The sequence below is a fragment of the Hibiscus syriacus genome, unplaced genomic scaffold (genome assembly GCF_006381635.1).
Source record: "Hibiscus syriacus cultivar Baekdansim isolate YM2019G1 unplaced genomic scaffold, ASM638163v2 tig00111085_pilon, whole genome shotgun sequence".
In the NCBI taxonomy this organism is placed as follows: Eukaryota; Viridiplantae; Streptophyta; class Magnoliopsida; order Malvales; family Malvaceae; genus Hibiscus; species Hibiscus syriacus.
The window spans coordinates 193,509-216,984 of record NW_024062976.1 but is presented as its reverse complement, the minus strand read 5'-3'; the positions used below and the strand labels follow the sequence as shown (position 1 = coordinate 216,984).

The 23,476-nt window shown below is 39.9% G+C and overlaps 1 protein-coding gene across 1 annotated transcript; it reads left to right on the top strand.

Annotated features, from left to right (window-relative positions):
• The first annotated feature begins 414 nt into the window (after window positions 1-414).
• Window positions 415-23,400, top strand: LOC120152096 (auxin transport protein BIG-like). The gene is given in 19 exon segments (XM_039164389.1): window positions 415-698; window positions 1,035-1,141; window positions 5,789-5,954; window positions 6,042-11,657; window positions 11,660-12,111; window positions 12,984-13,589; window positions 13,683-13,863; window positions 14,271-14,505; window positions 14,636-15,363; window positions 15,366-15,515; window positions 15,518-16,537; window positions 16,540-19,177; window positions 19,252-19,474; window positions 19,600-20,004; window positions 20,316-20,459; window positions 20,588-21,613; window positions 21,921-22,203; window positions 22,206-22,423; window positions 22,511-23,400. Coding segments are annotated over 19 exon segments (15,234 nt in total). The 5' UTR covers window positions 415-436; the 3' UTR covers window positions 23,285-23,400.
• Window positions 23,401-23,476: the final 76 nt, after the last annotated feature.

Genomic DNA, 23,476 nt, shown 5'->3' with positions numbered 1-23,476 from the left:
ATAAAAGGAAAAACAAAACCACTTCATAGGAATAAATAATTGGCTTTTATTCTTTTATTAACTTTTTTCCATTAGTTGAAAGTTAAATTCATGCAAGTTTTTATAACCTCAAGACGTGTTGCCTCAAAGAGAAACAAATTGGGGGAGAAAAAAAGAAAATTGAGAAAACAAAAGTGGACTTTCATTTTATAACAAAACCGGGAAAAAAAAGTGTGAAATATCTCTCCACCGCCTCATAGTTTCTATTTAATTCAATAAGGCCCTTCTATTTTTCCCATGTCCTTGCTTCTCTCAATAAACCCGTCTCGATTTATCAAAAAAAATAAACCCATCTCGATTTATCAAAAAAAAAAAAAAAAACCGTCTCGCATAGTAAACCATACTACATATATCTTTATCTAGTAGTTTCTCATTTCATTTCCTTTCTCTAAAAGAAATGGCGGATCACTTAACGCGACTCTGCCAATTCCTCGCCGAGGAGAAGCTCTCGTCATCGTCTTCATCGCTTGATCTTCTTCGGAAGATTCGTTCCGATGAGTCGATCAAGCTAGGGCTCCAACAGTTATACTTGATTCTTCAAGCTGGACTCGACACGATCGAACCCGGTTCCCATCCCCGTTTTAAGTTATGGTCCGATAATCAGATCCTCTCCCTCGCTTCTCTAGGTTCTTGTATTACCGTCTTTCAATCTCTCTCAGGTTCGTTTCTTCTACTTTTTCAATACTTGGTGTATATTTGTATATGTTTTGAATACATATGTAGTTTTTTTTAAAGATTTTTTCGCTCGTTAACTGGTTTTGTTACTTTTTACTGTAAGATCTCTGAAATTCATAGGCCTTTTTTGCCATTATTTTGTCGTGGTTTTATTTTTGTTTGTTTTTCTTGGTTTTCTTTTTCAAGAGTTAGATTTCTTTGTTGTTGGGTTTTTGATACGATCGACTTTAACTTATTTTTGTTTTTAAGGGAAGGAATTTCGGCTTTCGTTTTATTTTCAATGATGTAGGATATCAATCAAAAGATTTTTTTTGGAGCAGTGGAACAATTGGAGCCGATAATTGTTGCTGTGGCAAGGAAACTAGTGGAATTTACTGTTTCTTTTTTAGAGAAATCAGACTTTAGTGGAGATGATTTGAGCTTACAGGTACGAAAAAGAAACTTTGTTATTAATTATTAGTTTAAATTTGTATAATTTGATTGCCCAGTCCTGTGTGATGGTTGCTGTTATGAATGACCTAGATAAAGGGAATGTTGTAGAATAACGAAGAGCGAGAATTAGAATAAAAAAACCGAGGAAGAGTATTTTCGTTCCTGTTTTTGCCCAATACATTGGCAATATTCGGATTTTAATGGAAATCTACCTGCTACAACTATACAACAGATGTTAACTACTAACTCCACCTCATGGACTAATAGAACTTGTTTTATTATAACGCTTATAAAACAATCCAACTCAGTACCATCTGCAGAAAGATCCTGCATTAACACCTTCCCTTTAATAACATCCTTGCCCTCAAGGCCTCAAGGATGGAATTTTGGAAATCTTTTGAGCAAGTTAGGTAGGCATCTCACTTACCATCTTTAGGAGAACTATTGTTTGACTCACAGAGTAATACAATAATTTGCCGAGGGCTTCTCTTTCTAATTTAGTTTATCCAACAAAGTACTATGTTCCTTCACAATAACTCGCGGAGTTGCAGCAGTTTTCTGGTCCAACAGAAATTTCACTCTGGTGATCAATTTTTTCTACAACAGCTAGGATTGCAAACATTTCCATTTGTATACGGAGAAAGCCTGGTTTTGCGTTGACAAGATCCTGATAAAATAAGAGATTGACAACCGTTTTGACTCTGAAGCTCCTAAGCCTACATTAAGGCATTATATTCTACTTTTTTTTATAGGAATTGAAGGCCTCGTTAAAAACCCCCTTCTTGATTAAAGAAGCTTGTAAACGAGCTCCTTAATCAAAGGAAGGAGGAAAAGAATGCCTTAAGATTTCATTAAACAAAAGAAATTACATAAGATACAAACTTATAGTACCCCACCAAAAACAAAGAACCAGAAAACAACCCTTCACAACAACACTAACTGCCTAATCACCTCAGCTACAACAACTCCAAGAGGATAACCAGAACTTGGGCTGAAACACAGCACAACACAGAACAACTATAGAAAAGCCACATAACAGCTGACACAAACCATAAAAGCCAAATTTGAACATTAAAGCCATGAGCTTCCACACGATAAGTGAAGAAACCAGAAACTTCGAAAAAAAAGCTGTCCGCCTACTGGACATGACATCGGTGACTAACCGAAACTCCAGCTCCAAAATCCAAAATCAACTTCGATTCCCCGAAAACAAATCACCACATATTGTATCTTTTAATACGTCCATCGCTAAAATGTTTCGAAATCAAGAACACTCGTGAGCTTTTAGATTAAAAATCCGAATCTTCCCCGATCTGAAGGGATTCTTTCGCATCCTTGTTATGTCTCTGCCGCCTTGCATGAAAATCAGAATCATAAAGGATTCTACCTTCAAGTTCAGACAATCCTTCCATACGCTGCACCTTATTGAGATTTTCCTACGACATTCTCTAGACTTCCAGTGTTGAGCCGGATGTTTTCCAAGAGCTAAATGGAGAGAGCTTAAATTATTATTATTCCCATCCTTTGCTGTCCGGTTCTGCCTGTCCACGCCCTTGGAATTAATGAATGCAGAATTATTTGTCAGGCCCACAATATTCTCATCCTCCACTACCTTTGTCTCTACCCTACCATCCAACATGGGGAATTCAATAAAATAATCCTTCATTCCCTCAAAACCACGTGCAGTGACACTACTTTTCCTCTTGTCATTTTCTGCCTCTTTCTCTGCGTGAACCAACACATTCTCGTGTTCCACTACTCAATTTTCGATTGAGCCATCCCCTGACCAACAACAATAATCGACAGTCCCGAGAATAATTCTTCCCTTATATTCCTTTCCTCCTCAACCTCACCCGACAAGGTGTTGCAACTGTGACTAATTGGTCCCCTCCCCCAAAGGGCTTCATCAAATTAAATGTCGATGCTGCTACTATTACTGACTGGAAGAGAAGTGGGATAGGTGGTGTTTTGAGAGATGATAACGGGACAATCATCGACTCTTACAAGGAATCCTCAGGTCCTGGTCCTCCTACTTTGATGGAATTGAAATCTATCCTAAAGGGCTTATCTTTCTTTCACACTATACGACACAGATTAAAGGATCGGTTGATAATTGAGAGTGACTGCAGGGTGGCAGTTGACTGGGTTAGGGATTTCGTTTCATGTCCTGCTGTTTATGCTTACATTGTTAAAGATATTATTGAAAAACTTAGACTGTGTGAAGGTGTTATTAGATGGGTTAATAGGGCAGCTAATCTAGAGGTGGACGCTCTAGCTAAGGCTGGAATTGGTTAATATTTATGTTGTTTTTAAGGTTGTAACTATTTAGGTTGTTGATTTCCTTCAAGGAGTTTTAGGTTTTTGTAATATATTGTATTAAGTTTATTATTAATAAAATCCAAGGCACTCTTTTTCTCCTTCCGCTGATTAAGGAACTTTTTCAGAGTTCCATTAATCATGAAGGGGGTTTTTAATGAGGCCTAATATTCCTAAAAAAAAACACCGCTTGGAATTATTGACCTCCGAAGAGTCCATGCTTCTTCCTGCTTCCTCAGCGCATTCCTTCACCTCGGAAATCTTCACTAGCGAATCACCATCGAGTTCCCCCACCGTGGATAACGGGTAGGCAACTACCTTTTCCATCATGGACGAATCTACCTAGACAAATTCTGGTTTGAAACAAGGTTCAAACTCAGAAACATAAACTGTATAGATCTGATCCTCGATTTCAAATCTAAGAAATCTTCCACTCGAGCTTGACAGTTCGTGGTTATTTGCAACAATGCTCTATCAACGAGCCGGGGTTGAAGATTCCTTCCTCAATGGAGATAAGTTCTCCCCATTTGCCAACAATGTTTCTGAAGGTGGAATGGCTCCATACAAACGAAGGATTCCTTTGCACGAAAGCCATGCCCGACGGCTGATGCACTGAAACTTTTCCGACCACACATCCACTTTGTCGAAGCAGTTTCTCAACGCCCCAATCTGATTATTAAGAGCAAAATCCCTACTCTCTTCATCTTCAAAAATGATTAAAATTGTTAAAGCACTTAACCTTATAATTTTGGGACCAAACACGCCTTCCTTATGCAAAAGAGTAGTCAACTCTTTCATTTTTAAAAATTTTCTGCACCAACCTACCAAGCTATTTTTGAGAGCTAAGAGCTTATCCTCGTCAACAACACCGATTATGGGAGCCTCTGAATGAGTATCAACCTCCACTTTGCTCTTGACCTCGGCTAGTTTTGGACCAGAAAACTTCTTTCTCCAGAATTCTTCACGAGGTTGAAATCTATCCATGAAAACTCTAATTTTAAAATCTTGAAACCAAGATCTATCAGCGCAGTTGATAGCCTTCCTCGCGTCCTCCACTCTGGCGAAGCGAACAAAGCCAAACCTCCTTCCTCCCATGCTTCTTTTAATATGGATGAAAGAATCAACCACATCGCCATATTTATCGAAAAATAACCTAAGACTATGATGATGAAGATACTTTGGGATATTGAAAATGATCACTGCAAAGCAATTTTTCCCAACAGATCTTCTCACCTTACTCGACATCGAAGAGATATATAAAAGGGGAAAAGAAAGAAAATATTTGAAAACACCCGATTTTTAGAGAGAAAGAGGAGATTCTACTAGAAAAGTGGAATTACAGTTTGGCAGTGTAGGGTTTGTGGTCATAGCTGACTTGAGCTTATCAAATGCTTGTGATTGCTTAGTCCAGTTAGCTCCACTCCTTTTGAATATTTCAGTGAATGTTATAACTCCATTCCCTTAAAAAATAATCTCTAGTCATCAATGAGGCCTAGGAAATCCCTTTTTTCCTTCGCATTCTTGGTTACATGGCCACTCTATTGCCGCTAATGGCATGACCCAACTACTCCATCTCAAACTAAAAGGCCCAAAATAAAAATTGGTTAAATTAACAATTAACTGAGTCTGAAAAAAACACTTAAAACACAATCTGCGAGTGCTACAGGTAGGATAACTAACTAAAATAATATACTGCAACTTCAAATAAAAAAAATCCCTAGATATGGTGGAAAATTGCGATTTATGGGACTCTGTAATGTAGATGGACATTGTTAAGGCCAACTGACAGGACCAAAAATTCATAATACTCATTCTGGTCTTTGATGATACCCTGACCTCAATTCCTATTCAGAAAAGTAACAAGCACCAACTATTTCATCTGAGAGCTTATCTTCTAGTAGCAGCTGTTGAATATGATTGTGGGTGGTCTAGGGTAACTATGGTGTTTGCTGGGTTGTTTATGTCTAGATTGATTATCTTTATTAACTAGACTATGGCTTTTAGCTTGAGAGATCTAAGGAGGCATTGGAACTTTCAACTCTAGAAAGAAAAGGCTAATTTATTTGTTTGTTGTATAAAGTGGAGGTTCATTCTTCTTAGCACTGTTTGCTTCTCATTGTAGTAGTTTCTGCAAATTTGAATCTAACATTATTGTCTCATTTTCTTATGATCGCTGTTTTGTTCTTTTTTTTCCTTTTCTGTTTTTGATCTTATGCTTTCTGCTTTTTCTATAGCCAACTATATCTAAATATTTGATGCAGTATTTATTTTTCCCTCCAATCTAATCACAGATGTAAATTTGCTTTTTTTTTCTTTGGATTTCCAGAGTAATATGATACAAATTTTGGAGATTATATTGGGCGGTGGAACCGACAAAATAGTTGATTTCTCGCAACCTGCCTCTGTAAATAGCCTTGTAGACTTGTTGCCAATAGTTTCTAGCAATTTGGATGGAATTGAGCTGGATGAGAGCATAAAATGTTGTCTTCAAGGTATCTTCAATTCTTTCAAACTCTGTTCTTATTTTACTGGCCTGACTTTTTACTGATTCTATTTGCTCTTCAAACAATTTTGAGAAGGTATTAAGTGCCCAAGGGCAGAGAAGCAAGTGGATCGACTTCTATTAGCCTTAGCTTCTGAGTGTGTGCAACCTGAAAGAAATGCTTCAGGGTTTGAGGCTCCTACTTTCCATCATGATTTGAATAGCCTAATATTCCTGTCCCAACATTGGGCAGTTGCTCATGCAGAATGTATTCGGAGTTTGATTTTACTGTGCAAAGAGCTTGTTGATTTTCCTTATATATTTGATGAAAGGATAGCAGGTACAAATTTGCGCAAGAGACTTTCCTTCAGTTTGAGGATTTTGAAGTCACTTGGATGCCTTGTAAAGGACGTGGCATATGTAGAATACAATTCCTCAATGTTAGAAGCAGTTGCATCATTTGCTGATCTGTTGCCTAATTTGTTTAGACACAGCTTTGAATTTGTCAATAATACTGCTGCTACTGAGGGTAATTTCGAGAGTCTTGCACTGTCACTAGTGGAAGAGTTTATTCATCTGGTTCGAGTTATTTTCTGCAACAGTGTCATTTTTCAGAATGTGCAAGCCTGTATAGCAGCATCTATTTTGGAACATCTTGGTCCTTCCATATGGAGATACAATAAGGCTGCTTTGAACATAAAGGCCCCTTTAGCCTACTTCCCTCGAACTGTTATTTATACCCTGAAGCTCATTCAGGATCTCAGAATCCAATTAAATGAGGTAGTTGATTTGAAGGAGCTTAGCACAGAACTTGGTGGTTGTGTTGATTTATCAAATGATTCTCCTTCGTGCTGTTTACGTGTTCAGAAGATTCCCTTGCTTAAGAGGTTCGCTGTCGACGAACTATCGAGAATGATATTTCCGTCATCAAGTAAGTGGATGGACAATCTGATGCATCTTTTCTCTTTTCTTCATTCTGAAGGAATGAAATTAAAGCCGAAAATGGAGAATTCAACCAGTTCTGGAAGATCTAATTGCTCCTCAGAATTGGAAAATGCTGTTTGTCATGATGATGAAGCCCTTTTTGGGAATCTTTTCTCAGAGGGTAGTCGGATGTTAGGATCTGGAGATGCATGTGATCAAACATCTGCTGTAAGTTCTAGCTCCAGCAATTGCAATATGCCAATGCAAGCAGCTACGGCACTGTTGAGCTTTTTGAAAGGATGCATCTTCTCTCATGAATGGCTTCCTTTTGTTTTTGAGGATGCTTGCAAAATGCTTAGTGCAGACCACATTGATATTTTACTTTACATACTTAGCTGTCAGGGGTGCCATTTTGAAGATAACTTTGCAGCTGCTCATGAAGATAGGAAGAGTGGGCATATCCAAGAACTTTCTTTTCAACTTCTGCACAATCTTCTTACCCAACATGCATTGTCTGGTTCACTTGAGGATTACCTAGTTGTGCGAATTCTAAATGTTGAAGATGGTACCTTTGTTTATAATGATCAGACCTTAACCTTGTTGGCTCATGCACTTTTCTCTAGAGTGGGCTTAGCTGGAAGCCAGTTGAGAACCAAAATATACAGAGGATTTGTTTCTTTTATTGTTGAGAAGGCAAGATCTATTTGCTCTGACTGTCCTAATCTGAAGGAACTTCTGGTCACACTTCCATCTGTATTTCACATTGAAATTCTTCTCATGGCGTTCCATTTATCACCTGATGAAGACAAGGCAACCATGGCAAACTTCATGTTTTCTGCCTTTCGAACAGCTGATGTTCCATCTCCTGGTTCTTATGGCATGAAGCTCTCTTGCTGGGCATTGGTAGTTTCAAGGTTGATATTGGTGCTTCGTCACATGATTTTACATCCCAGAGCTTGTCCACCATCATTGCTGCTGGCTTTTCGATCAAAGATGAGGGACACCCAATGTTTTGATTCTCATGTGCCAACAAATTCTTTTGATGATTTTTCCTCCCTGGCATCAATTGCAGCAAAGGATTTGACAGGGGCTTTGGTTGATGAAGAGCCAAGCAGCAGTAGCCTGTTTCACCAACTGATCGATACTGCATACCTTCAGTCTCCACTTTGCATTGATGATGTTTCCATTGGATCATTACGTTTGAGTTGGGATGATCTGTGTTCAAGCTTCTCATATCTTATGGGGTTGTGGAATGGTAAAAAAGCTGCAACTATGGAAGACCTTATTATTGAACGGTATATTTTCTTGCTTTGTTGGGATATGCCCTGTATGAAGTCTCCGTTGGATCATCAGCTTTCACAAGGGAGCAACCTGCAGACCATGGAAATATCTAGCATAGAACATTTCTTTCGCTTCAGCCATTCACTTTTGGGCCAGTGTAATGTTATTGGCAATGGTGCTGACTTTCAAAATCTTGTGGTTGGATTGCTAAGGCGCCTGCATGGTGCAAATATGCAGGATAATTTTGAGAGTCTAGGATGGGATTTCTTGAGAAAAGAAATGTGGATGTCTTTGATACTCTCTTTTTTTAATGTTGGCATCGAAAGATATTGTGTAAAGAACATTCCTTGGGGTGGTCAATTTTGGATAGAGAACAGACCTGGTGATAGTGTGTATAGCAATTCTGCAGAAGGCTTCATTTCCTGCTTGATTTCAGATGGTCACATTTCAGAGTTGTTGAGAATGTTCGCATCCTTCTTAAAAGGATATCTGCAGACTTATGAAAAAGCTTTTCTTGCTACCCTTGGTGATAGTCAGCATGATGACTGTATGTTCTCGCCTGTGCTGCTTCTCAAGCTATCTACGTTTGACAAGTTCCTCTGGGATAAACTCCTTAAGAAGTGTGGTGTGGATTCTTGTCAGTTGGAGTCTGTTCTTGACATCTTATTGAAGGTAGATGGAGCAGTTGAGAAGAGAGCTTCTGGCATTTTAGCCAAGGTATTTTGGGAATGTATGTTGCATGGTTTTCCTTCTCATCTTCAAACTTCTAGCGGAATTCTACTTTCTTGCATTCTCAATATAAGGGGGATTATTTTCACTTTGGATGGATTACTGAAACTAGCCAAGTTGAAAGGGAATATTTTCTTGGAGATTGATGTACAACACCAAATTCTTGATTCATTGACAAGTGTGAAATTGGATCGCATCCTTGAAAGGCTTCATGGAAAATGTGATGATGTTTGTCTCAACTTGAATGCTGGATTAGAACTGTCTGATTATACTGAACTGTTTCTACTGAAGCACATGGAGGGATTTCTAAGATGTATCCATTCTGGAGAACTGGGTGACACCAGTATCCTTGAATGGGTAATTACCAAGACAATTGATACTATGGATGCCCTCAGAAAAGATCCTAAGAAATCTACAGTTTTCAAATTTTATCTTGGAGCTGAAGATATGTCTGAACCGTGTAAAGAGCTGCATGGGTCAAAGCGTGGTGATATAATGGTTCTTATTGACTCAGTGGCCAACTGTCACACTGAATCGGTTAACATTAAGGTGCTTAGCTTCCTTGTCGATCTTTTATCTGGAGAGATATGCCCCAATCTTAAACTGAAGATACAGACTAAATTCCTTAGCATGGATTTAGTATTATTGTCCAAGTGGTTGGAGAAGCGGCTACTAGGTTACACAGCTGAAGCCATGGATGGGGTAAAGTCTGTCAAAGCAAATTCTGTTTCTCTTAGAGAATCAACTATGAGTTTTATTTTGTGCCTTGTATCGTCACAATCTGAATTACAATCAAAGCTATACAATCATTTGTTTGAAGCTGTATTGATCTCACTTGAGACTTCTTTTTTGCAATTTGATATTCATACTGCAAAGTCATATTTCCATTTTGTTGTCCAACTTGCAAGAGGGGAGAATTCAATGAAGTGGCTTTTGAAGAGGACAATAATGTTGATGCAGAAACTGGCAGACGACGAGCGTTTACTACCAGGATTGAAGTTTATCTTTGGCTTTCTTGGATGTTTCTTGAGTGATTGTGGGTCCCCAGGCAATACAACAGAAAAGTGTTCTGGGAAGTCTCCATCTGTCAGTAGTGTTGCAGTGGGCCCTGTAGCTTCTAAACCGTTGGGGTCCAGGAAGAATTCTGATGTTCTGGTTCTTTCTGCAAATCGAGATGGGGCATCTGCTGCTCTCGAATGTGATGCTACTTCTGTGGATGAAGATGAGGATGATGGAACATCTGATGGTGAGGAAGCTAGCATTGATAAGGAGGAGGAAGAGGATACTAACAGTGAAAGGGCCCTTGCTTCTAAAGTTTGTACTTTCACTTCAAGTGGCAGCAATTTCATGGAGCAACATTGGTATTTTTGTTATACCTGTGATCTAACAGTATCAAAAGGCTGCTGCTCTGTTTGTGCTAAAGTTTGTCATCGTGGTCATCGTGTTGTTTATTCTCGCTCTAGTCGATTTTTCTGCGACTGTGGAGCAGGAGGTGTTAGGGGCAGTAGTTGCCAATGCTTGAAGCCTCGAAAATTCACTGGTACTGATAGTGCCCTTAATTGTGGTGCCAACAATTTTCAGTCCTTTTTACCTCTCACAGAGGATGCAGATCAGCTGCCAGAAAGTGATTCAGATGTGGATGAGGATGTCGGGGCTGATATTGAGAACTCGCTGAGGTTGTCAATTCCAAAAGATTTGCAAGATGGGATCTCCATGTTGATTGAAGAACTTGATGTTGAGAGTCAGGTGCTTGAACTATTCTCTGCATTGTTGCCTTCAATAACAAGCAGGAGGGAATCCAACATTTCAAAGGATAAGAAAATTTTTCTGGGTAAAGACAAAGTGCTTGCATATGGTATGGATCTCTTGCAGTTGAAGAAGGCATATAAAAGTGGGTCCTTGGACCTGAAGATAAAGACTGATTATTCAAATGGAAAAGAACTTAAAATGCATTTAGCTAGTGGTTCTCTCGTCAAATCATTGCTTAGTGTCAGTATTCGAGGAAGACTTGCTGTTGGAGAAGGTGACAAAGTTACTATTTTTGATGTTGGGCAGTTGATAGGACAAGCAACTATTGCACCTGTAACAGCTGACAAGGCCAATCTCAAGGCTTTATCCAAGAACCTCGTCCGATTTGAAATTGTTCTCCTTGCATTTAATCATGTCGTAGAGAATTATCTTGCTGTGGCTGGCTATGAAGATTGCCAGGTTCTTACTTTGAATCCTCGTGGAGAAGTGACTGATCGTCTAGCCATTGAACTTGCCCTGCAAGGTGCTTATATCAGACGAATAGAGTGGGTACCTGGTTCTCAGGTTCAGTTGATGGTGGTTACTAACAGGTTTGTGAAAATATATGATCTCTCCCAAGACAACATCAGTCCAATGCATTACTTTACACTGCCAGATGACACAATTGTAGATGCAACACTTTTTGTGGCCTCTCAGGGAAGGATGTTTCTTGTTGTCCTTTCGGAACGAGGGAGCTTATTTAAGCTGGGATTATCTTTGGAGGGTCATGTGGGGGTTACACCTTTGAAGGAAATAATTCATATTCAGGACAGAGAAATTCATGCAAAAGGCTCATCTTTGTACTTCTCTTGTACTTATAAGTTACTTTTCTTGTCCTATCAAGATGGCACTACTTTGATAGGTCGGTTGAGTCCCGATGCCACATCATTGATAGAGATATCTGGTGTCTATGAGAAGGAACAAGATGGTATGCTGCGACCAGCTGGATTGCATCGATGGAAAGAGTTACTTATTGGTAGTGGATTATTTGTGGCTTCTCAAGTGTGAAATCAAATTCTGCAATTGCGGTGTCCTTCAGCACAAATGAGTTATTTGCACAGAATTTGAGGCATGCTGTGAGTTCTTCCTCGCCTTTAGTGGGGATAACTGCATATAAGCCCTTATCCAAAGACAAAGTCCACTGCCTTGTTTTACATGATGATGGGAGCCTTCAGATATACTCTCATGTTCCTATGGGAGTGGATGCTGCTGCTAGTGCCACAGCTGAGAAAGTGAAAAAATTGGGTTCTAATATCCTTAATAATAAAGCTTATGCTGGCACAAAGCCAGAATTCCCCCTTGACTTCTTCGAGAAAACAGTTTGCATTACAGCAGATTTGAAACTGGGTGGTGATGCAATCAGGAATGGTGATTTTGAAGGAGCTAAACAGAGCTTGGCATCAGAGGATGGTTTTCTAGAAAGTCCAAGTCCTGCAGGATTTAAGGTATTGCTTTTTTTTTCTTTCTTGTTATCTATAGCTTTTAAGGCCATTAGTTCTTCTATGTTTGGCTTTGGCAAGTGACATAATATTTGCTTATTTACTCCTGTCCAGGAGTTGGACTACCTGCCCAGTCCCAATGGCCCACCCAATATTTGGGAGGATTTGAGAGAAAATATTTAACCCAAAAAATAAGCTTGGGAAATTAGTCTTTTAATTAAAATATGGGCCAGGCTTGGCTCCAATATCCAAAGCTTGATCCCAACCCAGCCTGGCCCTTTTTTTATTTTGTAACACGTAATCTTTCTTAGCTTCTTTTATTTACGTTATGTAATTTACTCGGCTTGGAAGTTGAACATATAATATTATAATTTAATACTAAAATTTGTCAAGTTTTTTGTGTTTACAAAAGAAAACATACAAAATTTTTAATTATTAAATAAAAAATACGGTGCACCTAAACTGGCTTGGTTTAGCAATTTACAAATATGGAAGGGCTTGGACAAAATTCGAGGCCCATAATTTGGGCCCGGTCAGGCTTAGTCAAATATGTATGGGCCCGGACAAGATATACTCGATTTTGTCCTTTACTAGCTGCTAGTTGGATTTGCCATATTATCATTGTGATGTAAAATTGCCATTTAGTGAGTTGTCTCTTCTACAACAATATTTCTACTGTTCACATTTCACTTAAACTGGTATTTTGGCAATGTTAAGCTTAGTGGTCATCCAACATTATTTCCTAAAGCATCCTATCAATCATGCAGGAAGAGTTGGTGCTTGTTTAGGCTGTTACATATGGTTGAGTTCTATTTGTTAAATTCTTATATATTCATCTCTGACTATTATAACTGATATTTTTTCTTTTTTTCCCCCAGATATCTGTTTCCAATTCAAACCCTGATATTGTCATGGTCGGCTTTCGTGTTTATGTGGGTAATCAATCAGCAAACCATATACCTTCTGAGATCACCATTTTCCAAAGGGTGATTAAGCTTGATGAGGGCATGAGGTCCTGGTATGACATTCCATTTACTGTAGCTGAATCACTCCTTTCCGATGAAGAGTTCATCATCTCTGTTGGTCCAACCTTCAGTGGCACATCCCTACCTAGAATAGACTCACTTGAAGTTTATGGTCGACCTAAAGATGAATTTGGCTGGAAGGAGAAAATGGATGCTGTGTTAGATATAGAAGCTCGTGTTCTTGGTGCTAATTCTGTGCTTGCAGGATCTAGCAAAAAGAGCCGGTCAATGCAGTCTGCTCCAATTCAGGAACAGGTGGTGGCTGGTGGTCTTAAGCTTCTCTCCAGGATTTACTCTCTCTGCAGACGACAAGAAGAGGAGCTAAAAGTTGATCTGAGCAAGCTAAAGAGCAAGCAGTTGTTGGAAGCAATATTTGAGAGTGATAGGGAACCCTTGATGCTGGCTGCTGCTTGCCGTGTCCTGCAGGCCGTGTTTCCTAAGAAAGATATATACTACCAGGTACTCACCAAATGGAATGTTTATGACCTAATACTGGACTGCATGACTTAATTTGAGTGCATCATTAGTGTCTAACAAGATTCTTTGCTCTAGATAAAGGACGCCATGCGTCTTCTTGGGGTGGTCAAGTCAACGTCTGTTCTTTCTTCAATGCTTGGAATTGGTGGTGCAACTGGACGGTGGCTTATTGAAGAGTTTACTGCCCAGATGCGGGCTGTGTCTAAAATTGCACTTCACCGTCGCTCCAATCTAGCTTCTTTCTTGGAGATAAATGGTATAATCTTTATGCATAGTTTCTCTCTATTGTAAATGTGGCATATGATTGTGTATTTTTTAATTAATACTGATACTTCCTCAAGCTATGTCATTTGGCTAGAGGCCTTATGCATATTCAATACCTCACTGCATGTAACTGAAATAAAAAACAATTTTCTGAAGCTTGAATGCTTGTTGACTGGTGATTTTTTTATCTCTTGGTGTTCTTGTATATTATTTGTGTATTTTGGTTCACAAACTGTTAATATAGGGTTAATTTGTTAACACTTTGTAAATATGCTAAGTATTTCCATATAAAGGAAATGGATTTGTGTTTTGCATGTAGAAGTTTTTTTATTTGTGTGATTACTGATTAGGGTAGGGGGAACTGTTTTAATATTTCTAAACCCATTTTTGTTGACGCAGGTTCTGAAGTGGTGGATGGGCTTATGCAAGTTCTGTGGGGAATTTTAGACTTGGAACTTCCTGACACACAAACTATGAACAATATCGTGATGTCTGCTGTAGAGCTCATTTACAGTTATGCTGAATGTTTGGCTCTGCAAGGAAAGGACACAGGGAGGCGCCCTGTGGCACCTGCAGTTATATTATTTAAAAAGCTTCTCTTCTTCCCAAATGAGGCAGTTCAAACATCAAGCAGGTATTTGCTCAGATGAATCAAATATTTATTGACAAGTTATTTCCAATGTTTGGAATGTCTTATTACAAATTGCCGCTTCTTATCAGTCCATTTAAAGCTTTTAGGGTGCTCACTTTTGCTTTCTTTTCAGTTTGGCCATATCATCAAGACTGCTCCAGGTTCCATTTCCAAAACAAACCATGTTAGGAACTGATGATGTGGTAGAAAGTGCAGTAACGATCTCTGTTCCTGCTGATACATCTGGTGGAAATTCACAAGTCATGATCGAAGAAGATTCTATAACCTCATCTGTTCAATATTCTTGTGATGGATGTTCTACCGTTCCCATTCTGAGGCGGAGATGGCATTGCACTGTTTGTCCTGATTTTGACTTATGTGAGGCATGCTATGAAGTTCTAGATGCTGATCGGCTTCCTCCGCCCCATTCTAGAGATCACCCTATGACTGCAATTCCAATTGAAGTGGAATCTCTTGGAGGAGATGGCAGTGAAATCCGCTTCTCTACAGATGATTTGAGTGATGCAAACTTGGTGGCAAATGTAACAGATGTTGGAATGCAGACTTCAGCACCTTCCATTCATGTCTTGGAACCAAGTGAATCCATGGAGTTCTCTTCTTCAATGACTGATCCTGTCTCAATTTCTGCTTCAAAACGAGCTGTGAATTCCTTGCTTCTGTCTGAGCTTCTTGAGCAGTTGAAAGGGTGGATGGAGACCACCTCTGGTATTCGAGCTATTCCTGTTATGCAACTTTTCTACAGATTATCATCTGCTGTTGGTGGGCCTTTTATTGACAGTTCAAAGTCTGAAACCTTAGATTTGGAGAAACTAATTAAATGGTTTCTGGATGAAATTAACCTCAAAAACCTTTTGTTGCAAGAAAACGTTCTTCTTTTGGAGAAGTGGCAATCCTAGTCTTCATGTTTTTCACATTGATGCTCCGAAACTGGCATCAGCCTGGTAGTGATGGTACTGCTTCAAAAGGAACTGGAAATACAGACAGTCCTGAAAAAGTGTTCCTCAAGTCTCCAGTTCCGCTGCCTCTCGGTCTTCCTTGGTGAATCATGAAAAAAATGACTTTGCATCCCAACTTCTTCGAGCTTGCAACTCTCTTAGGAACCAAGCTTTTGTTAATTATCTAATGGATATTCTGCAACAGCTAGTGCATGTTTTTAAGTCACCAGCAGCTGGTCTTGAAAATGCCCATGGTTCAAATGTTGCTTCTGGATGTGGGGCTCTATTAACAATCCGAAGAGATCTACCTGCTGGTAATTTTTCTCCGTTCTTTTCGGATTCATATGCCAAAGCTCATCGGGCAGATACTTTTATGGACTACCACAGGCTGTTGTTGGAGAATGCATTTCGACTGGTGTACACCTTGGTAAGGCCAGAAAAACATGACAAAAATGGGGAGAAAGATAAGGTTTATAAGGCATCCTCTGGCAAGGATTTGAAGCTTGATGGATATCAGGAAGTCCTCTGCAGTTATATAAATAATCCCCATACAACATTCGTGAGAAGATATGCAAGGAGACTTTTTCTACATCTGTGTGGAAGCAAAACTCACTATTATAGTGTTCGGGATTCTTGGCAATTCTCTACTGAAGTGAAGAAACTATACAAACATGTGAACAAATCTGGTGGATTTCAAAATCCTGTTCCGTATGAAAGAAGTGTTAAGATAGTTAAGTGCTTCTCTACCATTGCTGAAGTGGCTGCTGCTCGGCCTCGGAACTGGCAGAAGTATTGCTTGAGACATAGTGATGTTTTGCCCTTCCTAATGAATGGGATTTTCTATTTTGGTGAGGAGTCTGTCATTCAGACTCTTAAATTATTAAATTTGGCATTCTATTTAGGGAAGGATATGAATCACTCTTTGCAAAAAGCGGAATCTGGGGATTCAGGTACCATTTCGAACAGAACAGGTACGCAGTCTTTGGATTCAAAAAAGAAGAAGGGTGATGATGGAGCTGAAACTGGTTTAGAGAAGTCTTTTGTGGATATGGAAATGGTGGTTGAAATCTTTACTGATAAGGGGGTGATGTCTTGAGGCAATTTATTGATTGTTTTTTGCTGGAATGGAACTCGAGTTCTGTCCGTGCTGAGTCTAAGTGTGTTCTTTATGGAGTGTGGCATCATGGGAAACATTCATTCAAGGAAACTGTGTTGGCAGCTCTCCTGCAGAAGGTTAAATGCCTGCCAATGTATGGTCAGAATATTGTGGAGTATACTGAACTTATCACTTGGTTACTCGGTGAGTTCCCTGATAAAAGTTCGAAACAACAGACTGAAATTGTGGACCACTGCTTGACCCCTGATGTTATTAGGAGTATATTTGAGGCACTTCATTCGCAAAATGAACTCATAGCTAATCATCCTAATTCTCGGATATACAACACCTTGAGTGGTCTGGTGGAATTTGATGGTTATTATCTTGAGAGTGAACCATGTGTTGCCTGCAGCTCTCCTGAGGTCCCATTTAGCAGAATGAAGTTGGAAAGTCTTAAATCTGAAACCAAGTTCACTGACAACCGCATCATTGTGAAGTGCACTGGAAGTTATACAATCCAGACTGTGACTATGAATGTTCATGATGCCCGTAAGTCCAAGTCAGTTAATGTCCTGAACCTGTATTACAACAATCGACCTGTGGCTGACTTGTCAGAACTGAAAAATAATTGGTCATTATGGAAGCGTGCAAAGAGTTGTCATCTTGCTTTCAACCAGAGCGAGCTCAAAGTGGAGTTCCCCATTCCAATTACTGCATGTAACTTCATGATTGAGCTTGATTCTTTCTATGAGAATCTTCAAGCCTTATCCCTTGAACCATTGCAATGCCCCCGTTGCAGTCGACCTGTAACTGATAAGCATGGAATTTGCAGTAACTGCCATGAAAATGCATATCAATGCAGGCAGTGCCGTAATATCAATTATGAAAATCTGGATTCTTTTCTATGCAATGAGTGTGGATACAGCAAGTATGGTCGGTTCGAGTTCAACTTCATGGCAAAGCCAAGTTTTACATTTGACAACATGGAGAATGATGAAGACATGAAGAAAGGGCTGGCAGCTATAGAAGCTGAATCTGAAAATGCTCATAGGAGATATCAGCAACTTCTGGGCTTTAAGAAGCCCCTTCTGAAGATTGTGTCAAGCATTGGTGAAAATGAGATGGATTCGCAGCAGAAAGACTCCGTCCAGCAAATGATGGTCTCCTTGCCTGGTCCTTCATGTAAGATAAACCGCAAAATTGCTCTTCTAGGTGTCCTCTATGGTGAGAAGTGCAAAGCTGCTTTCGATTCTGTCAGTAAGAGTGTACAGACACTGCAGGGTCTTCGTCGGGTTCTAATGAATTACTTACACCAGAAACATTCAGATAACTCTGGGGTTGCATCAAGGTTTGTGATTTCCAGATCCCCAAATAATTGCTATGGTTGTGCAATGACATTTGTCACACAGTGTCTTGAGATCCTCCAGGTTCTGTCGAAACATCAAAATTCTAAGAAGCAACTTGTCTCATCTGGCATCTTGTCTGAGTTGTTTGAAAATAATATTCACCAAGGTCCAAAAACTGCTCGCGTACAAACTAGGGCAGCCCTTTGTGCTTTCTCTGAAGGCGATGTTAATGCAGTATCTGAGTTGAACAGTTTGATACAGAAGAAAGTCATGTACTGTCTTGAACATCATCGCTCCATGGACATTGCTGTTGCCTCTCGTGAGGAATTGTTATTGCTTTCAGAGGTGTGCTCCCTTGCTGATGAATTCTGGGAATCAAGATTGCGTGTTGTTTTTCATCTGTTATTTTCTTCCATAAAATTGGGTGCGAAGCATCCTGCCATATCGGAGCATATAGTTCTTCCTTGCCTAAGGATTATATCTTTGGCTTGTACTCCTCCAAAACCTGATACTGCAGAAAAGGAGCAAGGTGTTGGCAAATCTAATCCAGTTATGCAACAGAAGGATGAAAATAATTCAACTATATTTGGATCTCATGGTGGTGGTATCAGTTCCAGTAAGCTAATGCCAGAACCTATGGAAAAAAATTGGGTTGCTTCTCATAAGACCCAAGATATTCAATTGCTAAGTTATTCTGAGTGGGAGAAGGGGGCATCTTATCTTGATTTTGTCCGAAGGCAATATAAAGTGTCTCAAACTGTCAAAGGTATGGGCCCGAGGTCTCGTCCACATCGAACTGACTTCCTAGCCCTCAAATATGGACTAAGGTGGAAACGATCTGCTTGTAAAGCAAACAAAGGTGACTTGTCAGTATTTGAGCTAGGATCATGGGTTACAGAACTTGTTTTGAGTGCTTGCTCCCAGTCTATTAGGTCTGAGATGTGTATGCTAATTAGTTTACTTTGTGCTCAAAGCCCATCAAGGCGATTTCGGTTGCTAAACCTACTGATGGGTCTGTTACCGTCAACTCTTGCTGCTGGTGAAAGTGCTGCAGAGTATTTTGAGTTGCTATTCAAGATGATTGAATCAGAAGATGCTCGTCTATTCTTGACAGTAAGGGGGTGTCTAGATACAATTTGTAAGTTGATTACCAAAGAAGTGGGGAATATTGAATCACTTGAGAGGAGCTTGCATATTGACATTTCGCAAGGATTCATCCTCCATAAGCTCATAGAGCTACTTGGCAAATTTCTGGAGGTTCCCAATATCAGATCCAGGTATTACTACTAATTATTTTCACTAATAATGAAATTGCTCCCTCATCTTCTAATTGAATTTGTTTTGACAACAGGTTCATGCAAGACAATTTGCTGACTGAAGTCCTTGAGGCACTTATTGTAATTCGTGGTTTGATAGTGCAGAAGACTAAGTTAATTAGTGATTGCAACCGACTTCTAAAAGATCTTCTAGATAGTCTGCTGCTCGAGAGTAGTGAGAACAAACGGCAATTTATCCGTGCTTGTATATGCGGTCTGCAGATTCATGGCGAGGAGAAGAAAGGAAGAACTTGTCTGGTATGGGGAACTTGGTTATCCCTTTTTTCCTTTGTAATGTTCTCTTGGGTTTCAATAATGCCAACTTCTAATTTACTAATGATATAATGTTGCAATTAACTTCAATTGTATGAATTTTATGGCAGTTTATTTTAGAGCAACTCTGCAACTTGATCTGCCCATCAAAACCGGAGGCCACTTATTTGTTGGTTCTCAACAAAGCTCACACACAGGAAGAGTTTATCAGAGGATCAATGACTAAAAATCCTTATTCAAGTGCTGAGATTGGTCCGCTAATGCGTGATGTTAAAAATAAAATTTGCCATCAATTGGATCTCATAGGTCTTCTTGAAGATGACTATGGCATGGAACTCTTAGTAGCCGGGAATATAATTTCTCTTGATTTGAGCATTGCTCAGGTTTATGAACAAGTCTGGAAGAAGTCAAACAGTCAATCTTCAAATTCTCTGTCTAACTCTTCTCTTTTATCTTCTGGTGCTGTTACATCAAGTAGAGAATGCTCGCCCATGATTGTGACATACCGACTTCAGGTTTGATACTGTTTTTTGTAGTCAATGCCTTGTCTTTCATAAAGGACTTCATGATTCAATTGTGCAGGAATGTATTTTTTGGGAATGCTCGCCCATCAATCCCTTGCAATGGTTTTTGCATATGCTAATCCTTTTTTGGGATTGTATTCTTTGAACTTAAAATCATGCTTATCCTCTGTTTTCTGCAGTTTTGAACTTAAAATCCATTTTGAGTGGAGCTTATGACATTTGATGCTAAATGGCCTTTATATGCTATTATGAGACCAAAAGTAATCTAGCATTTATGTTTTATTTACATAATGATTCCACAGGGTTTAGATGGTGAAGCTACTGAGCCTATGATAAAAGAACTGGAGGAAGATAGAGAAGAATCACAAGATCCTGAGGTTGAATTTGCAATAGCTGGTGCAGTTCGTGAGTATGATGGGCTGGAAACCTTGTTGCGCATGATTCAGGTGTGTGGATTCGTTTCCTTGTTATAGATAATGATTCCACATACTTTTTATTTACCTCATGCATAGAAATTTGAGGTTCATAAATGGACAACTTTAAGTCGAAACTTATTCGTACTCTGAATGTACAGCGTTTGCGAGATGACTTCAAGTCCAATCAGGAGCAGTTGGTGGCTGTTCTCAATCTCCTCATGCACTGCTGCAAGATTAGAGAGAACAGGAGGGCCTTATTAAGGCTTGGCGCTTTAGGTCTACTGCTTGAAACAGCAAGGCGTGCGTTCACCGTGGATGCCATGGAGCCAGCTGAATGGATTCTTTTGATTGTGGAGAGTCTGACAATTGAAGCAAATGAGAGTGACACTATTAGTATTTCACAGAGTGTTCTTACCGTCACCAGTGAGGAAACTGGCACTGGAGACCAAGCAAAGAAAATAGTTCTTATGTTCCTGGAGAGGCTGTCTCATCCTCCTGGTCATAAGAAATCAAACAAACAACAGAGGAACACTGAGATGGTCGCAAGAATATTACCCTACTTGACTTATGGTGAACCTGATGCTATGGAAGCTCTTATCCAGCATTTTAACCCCTACTTGCAAGACTGGGGAGAATTCGACCGATTGCAGAAGCAGCATCAAGACGATCCGAAAGATGAAACCATCGCCCTGCAAGCAGCCAAGCAGAGATTCACAGTGGAAAATTTTGTTATGGTTTCAGAATCTCTAAAGACAAGTTCCTGTGGGGAGAGATTGAAGGATATTATCCTAGAGAAGGGCATTACGGGTGTAGCTGTCAGACATTTGAGTGAGAGTTTTGCAATTGCAGGACAGGCTGGCTTTAAATCTAGTTCAGAATGGGCTTTAGCTTTGAAACTGCCATCTGTCCCACTTGTTTTGTCAATGCTAAGGGGCTTATCAATGGGGCACTTTGCCACTCAAAGATGCATTGATGAAAGTGGAATTTTGCCCTTAGTCCATGCTTTGGAAGGTGTGCCCGGAGAAAATGAGATTGGAGCGAAGGCTGAGAATTTGTTGGACACACTATCAGATAAGGAAAGCAAAGGAGATGGATTCTTGGAGGAGAAGGTGCGAAAGTTGCGGCATGCAACCAGAGATGAAATGAGACGGCGAGCTCTAAGGAAAAGGGAAGAGTTGCTTCAGGTACTCTTCATTGAATTTGAATTCCTCTACTTCTGTATGAGCTTGCATACATGTTGCAGGAAAGTGGAATTTTCCAAATGAGTTGCAATTTTGTAGCTGGGTTGTCTTTTTACATAGCCTTTTACCTCCATCTCTTTTATATTGGAAATTATATTCGGGAATGGTTTCAATTGCATGGTTGTATTTCTTTAAAATATAAATCTTACTCCATTCTTGTAGATACAAAGCATTCACATACCAGTTCTTCTCTTTTCTTTTTACTAGCTGAGCCAACTCTTTGTATCGTGTTCTCCTGGTGACTATACAGGGACTTGGAATGCGACAAGAATTAGCTTCAGATGGTGGTGAGCGAATAGTTGTTTCTCGGCCTCTTCTGGAAGGTTTGGAAGATGTGGAGGAGGAGGAAGATGGGCTGGCTTGTATGGTGTGTCGAGAAGGCTATAGTTTGAGACCCACTGACTTGCTGGGTGTTTACTCTTATAGCAAGCGAGTAAACCTGGGTGTTGGCACGTCAGGAAGTGCACGTGGAGAGTGTGTTTACACTACTGTTAGTTACTTCAATATTATTCATTTTCAGTGCCATCAGGAGGCCAAAGAGCAGATGCTGCTTTGAGGAATCCAAAGAAAGAGTGGGAGGGTGCTACTCTCAGAAACAATGAATCGCTTTGCAATTCTTTATTTCCTGTGAGAGGCCCATCAGTTCCACTAGCACTGTATGTTCGCTGTGTCGATCAATACTGGGATAACCTCAATGCTCTTGGTCGTGCTGATGGAAGTCGGCTCCGGCTGTTGACTTATGATATTGTTCTGGTATGCTCTTGCATGTAAGCTTGTTATCGACTTTATTGTATGTTACATTTGTAGATGGCCTTATATATCTGCATATTTTCTCTACAGATGCTAGCTCGATTTGCAACAGGAGCATCATTCAGTGCAGAGTGTAGGGGTGGTGGAAGGGAAAGCAACTCCCGTTTTTTGCCTTTCATGATCCAAATGGCTCGTCACCTTCTCGAACAGGGAGGCCCCTCTCAGAGACGTAACATGGCCAAGGCAATAGCAACATATATATCCTCTTCATCATTAGATTCAAAATCCGCCACCAGTGGGACTGAGGAAACCGTTCAGTTCATGATGGTAAATTCACTGCTTTCGGAGCCGTACGAGTCATGGCTGCAACATCGACGTGACTTTTTGCAACGCGGAATATATCATGCCTACATGCAGCATACTCACGGTCGGTCAACGGCTAAGATTGAACCAGCAAGTATCAGCAAAAGTCTCACCTCCACAGAATCTAGTGGTGATGAGCTATTGTCGATTGTTCGACCCATGCTGGTGTATACGGGCTTGATTGAGCAGTTGCAGCAAATATTCAAGGTGAAGAAATCATCAAGTATGGCAACCGTCAAAGGCAAAGCCGAAGGAACATCGACCGGAACTGAAGGCGAAGGGTTGGAAGGCTGGGAGGTGGTAATGAAAGAGCGGTTGTTAAATGTGAAGGAAATGCTAGGGTTCTCCAAAGAGTTACTCTCATGGCTCGATGACATGAATTCTGCAAGCGATTTGCAGGAGGCGTTCGACATCATCGGGGCCCTGGGAGATGTTTTATCAGGCGGATTTACGCGGTGTGAGGATTTCGTACAAGCCGCTATTGCTGCAGGAAAAATGTGAGGCTCGCTTTGTCGGTTTGTATTTGGTTACCTCTTCTATTTGACGTTTTGGAAGTAAAATAATGCGACAGTGCCTTGTAAAACTTGGTCTTTTGAATCTAAAAATCTTTTATGCCATCTGTCTCTACGTAGTCCACTTTATAATCTTCAATGCAAAAATCAAACTGAAATATTATCTCATAATCTATGGTGG